The sequence below is a fragment of the Cygnus atratus genome, chromosome 2, assembly GCF_013377495.2.
Source record: "Cygnus atratus isolate AKBS03 ecotype Queensland, Australia chromosome 2, CAtr_DNAZoo_HiC_assembly, whole genome shotgun sequence".
NCBI lineage: Eukaryota > Metazoa > Chordata > Aves > Anseriformes > Anatidae > Cygnus > Cygnus atratus.
This window is the reverse complement of record NC_066363.1, coordinates 58481504-58492563: the sequence shown is the minus strand read 5'-3', so window position 1 is coordinate 58492563 and position 11060 is coordinate 58481504. Positions and strand designations below refer to the sequence as shown.

The 11060-nt window shown below is 47.3% G+C and overlaps 1 protein-coding gene across 1 annotated transcript in view; it reads left to right on the top strand.

The window, feature by feature from the left end:
- Positions 1-645: 645 nt before the first annotated feature.
- VOPP1 (VOPP1 WW domain binding protein) overlaps positions 646-11060 on the top strand; it is a 68083-nt gene continuing 57668 nt past the window's right edge. The window contains exon 1 of the mRNA XM_035552481.2: positions 646-855. Coding sequence (XP_035408374.1) covers positions 805-855 — 51 coding nt within the window. The 5' untranslated portion in view covers positions 646-804. The remainder of the gene's footprint in view (positions 856-11060) is intronic.

The following is an 11060-nucleotide window of genomic DNA, read 5'->3' as shown; positions in this document are numbered from 1 at the left end:
AAGGCCTAAGCTAGCTCTCCTGTTAACACAGAACACCTTGGTAAACTCCAGTCCCACCTAAATTTGAAGGGCAGCTGTCCCTCCCTGAAGGACCGTCAGGTCTAGCTGTGGTAAGGGTGGAAAAGGGCTTGGAAAAGGAGGCTCCAAGCACCATGACAAGGTGGCAGTGAAAGAAACATCCAGGATGTAATTACACCGGCCATCTGTCATGGGGCCCACTGAGGACATTAGGGTGCACCTCAGCTCAAGGCAAGTCCTGAGACCTTTCAGACAAGGTGGCCAAGGGCTGTTGATAATTAATAAAGCATGTGAATGACCACGACGAACGCACAGCCCCCCTGAAGCACCAAAGGTACACATGCAGGGGCGAAGCCCACCCTTGCAGCTCTGGCTCCCCACCCGTACGACAGCGCTGCCCCTTCCTCCTCCTCTTCCTCAGGGCCTCCCTGCGCTGCCCCCCGCTATTTGCCGCGGGGGCTCGGGCTGCTCGCCGGGGGCTGCCCTGCGGGTAGAGAGACGCCGCCATTTCGCGCTGCGGGCGCCGCCACCCTTCGCCGGCGAGGCAGGGGCGAAGGCGGCCACCGCCTCCTCCCGGCCGGGCAGCGGAGCGGGGCGGTACCGGGGCGGGCACCGCCTCTCCCCGCCCTCAGCCGCTGTGGTGGTGGCGGTGCTGGGCTTCTTTGTGCCGCCCGCCCTGCCCTCCTTGTGCTGCCCGCCCGCCTCTTCCCCGGGCGCCGGGCATGGCGCTGCCGGCGGCGCCAGGGCGTGTGTGAGGCGGCGGGGGCGCCGCGGGGACGGGGCGACATGAGGTGCCTGCAGCCGGGGGTCGCGCTGCTGCTGTCGCTGCTGTGGGAGGTGAGGCCGGACAGGGGGCGGCCGGGCTGGGCTCCGGGACCCCCGCGGTTAGGTGGGACGCGAAGACCTTTGCTGGGGCGCGGGGTGCCCCGGGTGTCGCTGCCGGCAGCGACCTGCCTTAGTTGCTTTATCGTTTTTATTTTTTGGGTCACCACGGGGTGGTTCGCCAAGAGCTGGGCTCAAGAAGGGAGCTGCAGGCAGGGGTCCGGAGCTCTTGGATGCTGGTATTGGTGAATGGTGGCTGGCTCTGCGAGCGAAACCAAGCAGCTGGTGTGTTTCAGGAGGGATGAGAGTGGAAGGTAGCTTTTTCTTTCTTTCCTTTTTTATTTTTTGAGTATCATTTTGTGGGCAGAACGTAGGTGGGAAGGCAGGCATGCACTGGTGTTGCCTTGGCGTGAGGAGCAGTGTGCTAAACTTCTTGGAGAGCCTTGGCAGCGTGGCTTCGGTACTTACAGCAAACAAAATAGCAGCTCACGTTAATCAGAGAGGGGACTTGTGCCACCTAATTATGTCACAGGGCTGGAAAACTCTTCCCTTTTTCAGCAGGAAGATCCACGTCTGCGTGCTGGTGAGGCAGGGAGCTGGCTCTTCTCTTGCCTTCGAATCTCAGGCACGTTACCGAGGGCACCGATGCCCACCCTCGGTCCCCACGGTGGTTTTGCCATCATGCTCCTGCTGCTGGTCTCTGCCTTCTCCACTTGTTGAGATGGCTCTGGCGATGCCTGTGGGTTTGTCTGAGACATGCTCGCAGCTCTATAAAGCCCTGATTCCTCGCAGGCTGGCCAGCTGCGGGTCTAGGAGATGCGGCGAGCTGTGTTGCCTCCGTGGGGGGCAACGTAGAACCCTCCGTGGGGTTTAGGCAGAAAATGAATTAATAGTTAAAAAAAAATCCGAACAAACCCACACATAGAAACTGGAGTGCTGGCTTGTATAATTACTGTTTTTGGTAATGAATATAATTCATGAATACGGTGTTTACTATATGTTTATGCCACCTACACAGATGAACGATTTCTGGTATGTTGCCCACTATGTCATCCATTATCATCGCATTAAAATGCTCTGATCAGAATTGCCATTTAATGTAAACAAATGCAACTCTTTTGAAGTTAATTGGGCTGCATCTCATTACCCGGGCTGTAAACCTGGCCCAGGGCCTGGCCCGTGATCGCTCCTTGACTCTGCCAGAGCTCTTCAGAAAGTACAAATGGCAAAATGTCGATTAATGAAATGGGCGATGGAGTTCCCCAGAGGGGATTATTCATCTGTGCGTGGCCAGGATCAGCGTGATCAGGTGTCTCCGCTCTGTAATGTGTGTTCTGTTGAAAAAGATCCTGCCTGCCTGAAAAAGTAATTTGCATAAATCTTCTTTGGATGTAGCCCATGGTGCTGTTATTTAAGCTTTTATACTGATTTTAATGGTGGATTGTTGGTGTGTTTTATTTTTTCCTTTTGATCTAGAATGTTTGTTTTGCCATCTGGGTCTGTGGATTATTATTTTTTTTTTGGAAGTACTTAAGATACCTTTTTAAATGAGACGTAAATAAGAAGTAATACAAATTGTTTTAAGTTGTGCTCTATGGGGGGGGGGAAAAAAGCCCAGAAACAGAACACTGAGAGTTTAAATAACTAATCAGAGACATCTGGCTGTTTAGAAGGTTACTGGTATTTGAAACTTTTGCTGTGTTCTGTGCTGACTTCTGTACTGGCTATTATCTGAGATTGCACTGTTACTTTTTTTAAATCTATTTGCACTCTCTACATGATCTTAATTAATATTTAAGTGTTAGCTGAGGAACATATTTTTCATTCAGCATTTTGCAAATGGCTTTGACTATTATCCGAATAATGGGGGGAAAAAGCCACTTAGCCCTTCACAGCAGTTTGCAGTAGTTTGCTGATGTTTAAAGTTCTCCTTACTTAAATTACGCAAAATACTCATAAGATGTGCATGTATTTTCTGTCCAAACGGATGCTAAAAGCTTCTGTTTATGCCGGTGAGAGGAATAAACTCCTTCAGCAGGAGGTGTACATCAAATTCAGGGCGTGTTGAGCGCTTCTTTGTGACTCGCAGGTTGGACTCCAGCCACGGCACTGCGCTCCCCTGGGGAGGTCGCGTTTTGTTTGCTGCTTCTAATTTAAGGGAGAAGACGAGAAAGGGGGATTGAGGGGAAGGTGCTGGTACACACTGGTGGCTGATCGCACCAAGGCAACTGAAGGCACTGTTATCAGAACAGGATTTACATGTAAGAAACTGCTGGCACTTGATGCTAGGACACTCGTCCTTTCTCTAGAAGAGCTTGAAATACAGTAATTACAGAAACACCCAGAGTGCCGTGTTGGCAGGAAAAAGGGACTAATTCTGAGTTTTCTTGTTTGACAACTGTTTTCCCACTATAACTACAAAGACTTTTACAATGCTATTCCTATTCCACCCCCCCCCCCCCCCCCCCCCCCCCCCCCCCCACAATAGGAGAAACATCCCCAACTCAAAGACCCAGATAACTATGCTCTGAGAAGATGATGCTGTGAGGAGAGGAGCCAAAGATGCCATAAGTTTTGCTCACAACTTTGTCATTGTTGTCTGGTTGAATGTGTAAGCTAAAATGAGGAACTCTTGAGATGGATGACTAGATAGGTAATTTTGGTTCTTGCAGGAAGAAATGAATACTGTTAAATATTCATCCATCTTTCTCCTTCAAATTAATTCAGCTACCTGGAGGTAGCAGTGTGTTATTAACCACAGTTGCCTGAAACTCCATGTTTCTCCAAGAGGCTGGATTTTTGGCAAGCTCGTAGTGCATTCAGCATTTGCTGGGATGCTTGCTCAGTCAGCAGTCCTGCTAACTAGTGCAGCATGTAATTCCTCTGTTAGGACTGTATTTTGTCTCAGCTTTGTACAGGTAGATGGCTCTCAGTTTAATGGACTGACTTGAGTGCCTTCGTGATGTCTGTTTGGTAGTCCGGGGTATATATCAAGATTTTCTGATTTTATTTCTTCAGACATCCCAAGGCTTGCTCACATTTGGCTTTAATGAGTATCATTGTCTTTGGGATGGGATAAAATAAAACTAAACCAGCCTCTTCCCCCTGCCCCCGTATGATTAAGTGAGCTTGTTTTCAGCCTGAGTGTGGGCACCATGCTATTTCCTGGTGGGTTGCTTCTCAGAACGAGTGCTTTTTGTTCCTCTCCTGCAGCTGCAGGTGTGCCAGGCTAAGCTGAGTGGCTGATGCTGAGCTCGTGGATGGGAAGCTGGTCTGAGCTGTTGAAGCCCAGCAGATGATGCTGCTGGTGGTAGTCCAGGAGGAGTTGTAGAGTTACTTCTGCTGAGGGCAGCTCGGTTTGTAGCTTGCTGGGTAGCCTTGCTCTTGAAAACTGTCAAATAATTTTAGCTACCTAAGCTTCTGGTTGGCCTCCAGTGTGTCCAAAGCAACCCTGGAACTAGTTTCTGCATGCTCGGTTTCTCTTTACTAGAAATTATAATGTGTATGCTGATAGAAATATTGATAATTGGATGGTTGGAAAAAAATGGTGAGTGTAATTATTGTTACCTTGTCAGATGGGAGATACTACAAATGAGTCAAGTGCCTTTTTTTTCTTAAAGAACAGAAGAACAGACATGTAATGTGACCAGCAAAATGTTTTAACTTTAAATAAAATTCAAGCACTTGTGACAGTCTGTCGTGTAAGATTCATCTAAATAAAAAGCAAAGTTGGCCAGCTTCTTCCCAGTTGGGTAACTGCTGTGTGAAGCTTTTTATTATTTTTGTAAATGGATTTCAACAGGAGAGGTTCTAGCATATAAGATAAGCCTAAAATCTTTGGCTATTCTGCAGATTTTTGCCTTTGTGGGAACAAGCACATTAAGATGGGCAAGAACACCAGTCTTAAAGAGGGGAAAAAAACCACCAACTTTTGATGATGATAGGCACAACTAGAGCTCTGATTGTTGTGGGCATCTTCCCAATAATCCTCACAGGTTCTGATATATACATATAGTTATTTTTTTTCCATTCACTGTCAGGGTTTCCTTTATGTATGTGTTCCAGGAATGTGTGTACCCTTGCACGTCTCAATGTGTGTGCACACCGAGGTTACCTTTCCGGTGTCCCTCTCCATGAAAGCCCACTGATGCTGTCCTGTTGATGGAGTGCAGAAGTTTTAACTTCTATGGGCTTTGCATATGCAAAAGTGGTGAGAAGCGTGATCCTTTCCTCAACCTGCGATGGGAAGAGGCTGTACTAGAGTTTCTGCGAGAGAGTTGTTAGCGTGGACGTGCCCGCTTACTCTCTGCTGCTTGTTAGTTTTATTACATAGGGGCTTAGCAGCTTAGGCAGTATTTTATTTTTCTGTCTTGCTGCTGGATGGGAAGTAGCTATTGCTTTGCTGAGTGAAGGCAGGAGAGAACTTACTTAAGATTAATCGTTTCGTGATCCAACTGGTGCTGGCAAGTCTCCCCCGCTTCTTGACAGCAGCGAGATGGGCTGTGATTTCCAGGCAGGAGGACTGAGCTTACACCCCTTTCTCACTTCGTTCCTGCTGCTGAGGAGAAGGATTCGTGTTAGCCGCGGGAAGGGAAGGGAAAAGCAAGGTGCCCGAGTGCTATTTGCATTCTTTAAGGGAAGGCATGAATAGCTGTGCAGTGGGTTTTTTGGTGTTTTCCTCTCCCCATCAGAAAAAAGCATCTATAAAACCTATTTACTTTTTTTTTTTTTTTTAAAGCAGTCAGAAATGCTTAGCACCTTCCGTCATGCTTTCTCTATAAAAAGAAAGTCCTCTGACGCTCTTGATCTTGGTACTTCCCGCTCAGCTAATGCAGGTGTCTGGACGGATGTGTTAAACTTGACCGAAGTATGCCTTTAGGCTTAAGCTGCTCTTTTAAAATGGTCTTGGCTAAAATCAGCGGAGGGAAAATAAGGCTTCAAGGAAACTCTTGGTTTAATGCAAACTTATTTTGTTTTACTACAATAGGACTGGGTTAGGAAAAACTGGAGTAAGTGTGCCCAAATACAGGTTTGCCCTTCTCATCTGTGTAGGCTGAATTTATGGACAGGAGCAGATTGATGTTTGAGCTTATGTTACTGAATTAAAAAAAAAAAAAAAAATCTGATTTCTGGCTCAGCCAAGGTAGTTGCCTGCGTACTCCTAATCTGTTGTGATATAAAGTAAAATCCATTTAAATAAGACACACTTCAGAAAGCAGTGGCCAGCCTCGTTTTTGAAGGTGCCACATCAGTTTGTGTCCTCAGCAGTGTACCTGTTCCCACAGTGTGTGTGTTTTGCTGAAGGCTTTGTTGAAATCCCATTAATATTTATTACGGCAAATAAAAACTCTGTTCTGACTAGCAAGTGGTTTAAAAAAAAAAAAAAAAAAACAACTTTCTAAAAGCATCTTTTTTTTCTTTCCTTGAGTAGTGTCTTTTGGGCAACAAATCTTAGCTCTGTCTGGAGGCTGGGGTCACAACCCAGAGTTGTAGGTCTGAAAGAGCACTTGCAAGGCAAGAGAAAGATAAGGTCTCAAATAGTGGATATTGTCACTTTCCTGACATTTGTGAAGTACTACAAAAGACACAGAAGTGTGTATTTTAATGAGAATGATGCCTCTTGAGAGGCTTCTTGCATATTAAGTGGAAAAGTTTGTACTGGGAAGTTAAAAATGTCTTTATTCTCAAGTGTGTCTTCAGCTTTGTGCTAAATAGGTGCTAACTAAACCCGTGTTTTAAATAACTTGACGAAAAATCTCTTCCTCTTTCTCTCTGACTCAGCTTTCAGTCTGGCAGATTTGTAGGAGAGGAATTAGCAAGAAGTGGTTTCTAATCTGTACCTGATCTAACGTGGGGCGGGCTGTCTCTGACGAGGGTGCTTCCTAACCCCACTGCCAGCTGCATGCTCCTACAGGTCTGGTTATCGCGTGGCTGCAGAGGAATCAGATCAACCCGCTGATGCGATGGAGAACTAAAGTCACCAAAAAGAGGATGAGAAAAAGCGAAAGAGTAGTTTTCCTTTGGTTCAGCAGAGATTTGTGCAGCAGTAGCATCACAAAACTTGCTGGAAGGGAGGAGAAGGAATTCATGATTTGGAGCAGGACTGCCCATTTTGGTAGCACACTTGTTTCAGTATGTTAGCCATCACCTCCGGTTGGAGTTACAGGACAGACAATACCTGCATTTGTAACGATAAGCAAGGGGCAGAAAACAGGTCTTCTCCACGCACTGCTAAAAGGCAAAACTAGCTGAGTCTGTTTTTTGTTTCCATTGGAAGATGCTCTTGAGACTGACGTTTCCAGAAAATGTTTCTGTTGTTTTCCCACATTACTTGCCAAGTGTTCATTGGAGCTGAAGTGCTCGATCTGGAGCTAATGACCTCCCTGCCCTTTCTTTTCAGTGGGGCAGCTGAGGGGGTTGTGGCACTAGAGCATGTCCACAGAAGGTCCCTTGGTAGGTGTGCTGCAGGAGAAGCTGTAGTTTTGGAGTCCAGCTGGTGAGTGATGGCCAACCCGGCGTTCCTCTGGCACTCCTCCTCCATCCTATGGGGCTCTCTCGTTTGGAGGATCAATTAAAAGCAGGTCTGAAAGAGAGAACCTCGGTTTCATCCCTTTTATTGAAAGCGACCACGAAAGACAGCGTGAGACATCAACCCAAGCACTTGTACTGGAGCTGGATCAGGGCTGAGGCCCAGCACTGCTGCTGCCTCTTGTCAGGTGGGGGGCTCCTGGTCGTCATCCAGGAGAGACGTAATGATGGAGTGATGTGGCCTTAGGTTCAAAGTTTAATGACTGTGGAGAACAGCTGTTCTTGGAGCGTGGTGAAGCATGGCACCAGGAGCGCACCCTGCCCAGTGCCAGTCTGACTCCAGCCCTGGCTGCTCTCTTGCCCTCTGTAAGCAGTTTGTTTTTTTTCCTGCTCATGTAGGAAAACAGCTCTGTTTATGAATTTTTGCACAACACCGCTTGTCTGATTTGACAGCTTGTGTGTCCTTGGGAACAATCCCATTTGTTACCTTTTCTGATTGAATCTTTTTCTACTCCTGTGCTGTGGGTAAGAACAAGACAAAAACAGCCCCCAGAGGTCTCCTGCCTCTGATGTTGATGGTGTCATGCAACTTAATAGCTGGCAAGAGTTTAGAGGGTGAATCTGTCCTTCTCAGGTCTTGTGCTGGTGGCATTAGAGGTTAGGATCACACACATCCATATGTGCAGCCCATACCTGCATGAGTCTGATGTTCAAGTACATTAGGTTAAGGCAAGCACATTTATCATCATTCCATGCCTCTCTAGTTATGTGTATTCCTGTCTGTTTGCATCTCCTTCAGAGAAAGAAGAACTAGATGGCCTTTAAGGTCCCTTCCAACCCAAGCCATTGTGTGAACCCTGAAAAGAAAATATTAAGTGAAAGGAACATAGCATGTGGGAGGATGGCAGGGGTCTCGGGCTGCTGGCTTTGTCTGGGTGTGTATATTGGGTGGGGAGACAATGAGCTGTAGTAGCAAAGGTGTGTTTAAGTTGCTTCTAACTTGTGTATTTTTATTTTTTTTTCCTGGCATATTTGTCTTTTTTACACAAGATAGGTAGACCAACAAAATTCTCTCGTGTATCTTGACCTGAGTCTGTATTTCCCCCTTCCTTGATAAGAGAGACTACTCACCTAAACAGAGAAGTGTAGCTGTTTATGCCACACTGCTTTGAGTGCAATCCGTTCAGTGTAAGCACAGAAGCTTGGAGTTACAGTGCTTGTACTGCACGGTGACTCCTCGTGGAGAATGACAGTGCAATAAAATGCACGGTATAATGGTCTCCACCAGAGGAGTTGTCCAGGTGTAACTCATTGTTTTTTTTATTTAATTTTTTATTAAATTTTATAGTGGATAGAAAAACAAAACAAAACATTAACATGGTTTGCAAATTCCTTTCAGCCTTCCCTGCGATATTTCAGTAAATGAGGAAAGTCAGCGCAGGCGCTTCTCACGGGTGACTTTAAGCATGCTTTTATCTGTTGATGCGAGAACCGGGTAAGGATGAGTCAGGCAAGTGTTTTCTTTCCTTTGTGCTCCTCGAGGGGGAAAATGTATTGCTCATCGCTAAAGATAATTATCTCAGTACTGGTGTGAGATCCAGAAATTCACTGTTGGCTCTCTTACAATTTGAGTTCCCAGCTCAGGGCTGCACTTCGTCACTATGTTTGGAGCAGTAGGTTCAAACCAGTACAGGGAAGGCTTAAAATTCTACCTTAATCTGTTCAATGCCATTAAGTTTGGCAAGATTTCAGTCCAAAACAGAAGAAGAAACATTCCACTCTGAAAATCATGCTTTCAAGTGGTCAGACAGCTGTCTAGCCTGAAGAGCGGGAGGAAAAAAGGGGAGAACAGAGGTGTGAGAAGTCTTAAATCTGCTTCTGTATGGCTTGCTTTTCTTTTTAAAGCTGATGTGAGCTTTTCCCATCTTGAGTGCTGTCTTATCTATCCCAACCAAATGTCATATCCCTAACAAGAGCCGTGATTTTCAGGGGTTTGAGAAGTAGCAGTGCCGAGGACAGCGGCTCATCCGGGGGTAGCAGCGGCAGGCAAATGTGTGTCAGCACGGTCTTGTGTGAGGGACCCGGAGTTTCCTCTGCTCTGCTTTTTGACTACAACGATTCACATCTCCCGTCTGTAATACAGAAGGAATAATAGCATACGGGGTTGAGTTAAACCTCCTCAGAACTGGGTCACCCCTTATTTCGAGGTGGTGTAAGATGACGTTAAGCTGCTTCATTCATTGATGTAACTGAAACAATGGCACTCTCAATTCCCAAGCTTGTGCCCGTGTCCCTGCCTAAACCAGCAGTGTGTGCCACGCTGGGGCAAGGGGGCTGCCTACCTCTTGTTTGGAATGGTCTGTGTTTTTGCTAGGGAAACCAGAGAGCAGAGGAGGCAGTTAAGTGCTAAATAATAGCCAAATATCGCTAGTTTCATAACCCTGAGAAAATGCCAAGGCAGAGACCTTTGGATTTGAGCGTCATTCGAAGGAGGTGAGCTGAGATCAAAGCCTTGATTCTGTCTTCTGTTTTCTGTTCCTTTGGTCCGTAGAGAAAGAGGACTTTGTTTTTAGCAGTGTAGATACCCTGTTGTTGCGGGGGTTCACAGTTCTGTCTTCCCGCAGTGGCAGCAGTCCACAGCTATAATTGAACTTTGACCAATGCCCAGCGCTGTGTGCGGTAATGGTAAAATATCCTAGGGCCTGCAGGTGCAATCTCCAGATCTCACAACTTGTATTTCATGAAACACCTCATGTTTTCAGTATGCAGGACTTAAATGGGCGTCTCACTGAAGGTAACACTTCTGGTGCTTGTTTCTTAAAGCACTGGGCAAACATTAGCAGATTGGGTCTTGTTGTACCCTATACACAATGATGGTCTGTGTAGATGTCCAGTGTTAGCTAGAAGGCATTGGGTGGGGTACTGAAAATGCACCAGGAGATGCACTGGAGCATGCCCCAAACCTTCGGAGAGGTGAAGTTGTCCCCAGTGCCTGCAGTGACTCACGTTGTGAGCTCTGTGTGGCAACAGCCAGCCTGTTCCTCTTGCAGCTTTGCCCGGGTTTTCCTGCAGGCAGAAGCTGCGGGCACGGCCGTGGTATAAATCCAAGGGCATTTGGATTAAGTTTATTTTAATTCTGTGGTAATCTTGACCTCCTATTTTTATTAAAGGCCTAATCCTGGGCCCCATCCAAAGCCCATTAAAAGTCAACGGAGCCGCCCTGCCTGATCCCAGCGAGCACTCAGCGCCGTGTCACATCCCTTGGCTCTGGCATCCCGAAGCGCCTGGGATGCGGGCAGGCCCTGCTCCGTGTGTTTTCTGGGTCAGTGTGAGCGTGGTGGGCGATGCTTGTGCCTTCCCCAGGCCGAGGGCAGGTGTTTGTCCCCTGTTGCTTCTGAAACGCTCAGTTGACTCGAATCGTCTCCCGCCGTCGGGGAAGGGGTTATCGCGGCCGGCTGCCTGCTCCCCACGCCCAGCTCGCGTTGCGTAAGTGAAGTGCCTCGTACCGATTATATAAAAAAGATTATGTAACCCAGTAATTCTGTAATCGCTTCTCCGGTGAGCCTAAGAATAGCTGTCGAATGAGCGTGTCTTCCTTCGGTACCCGGCCGCTGGGGAGAGGAGCCCCAAGCGGGTGTCGGTAGGAGCAGGCCCAGTGCCCGGTGAGGGTGCCTTTGCTCGCAGGCTTCCCA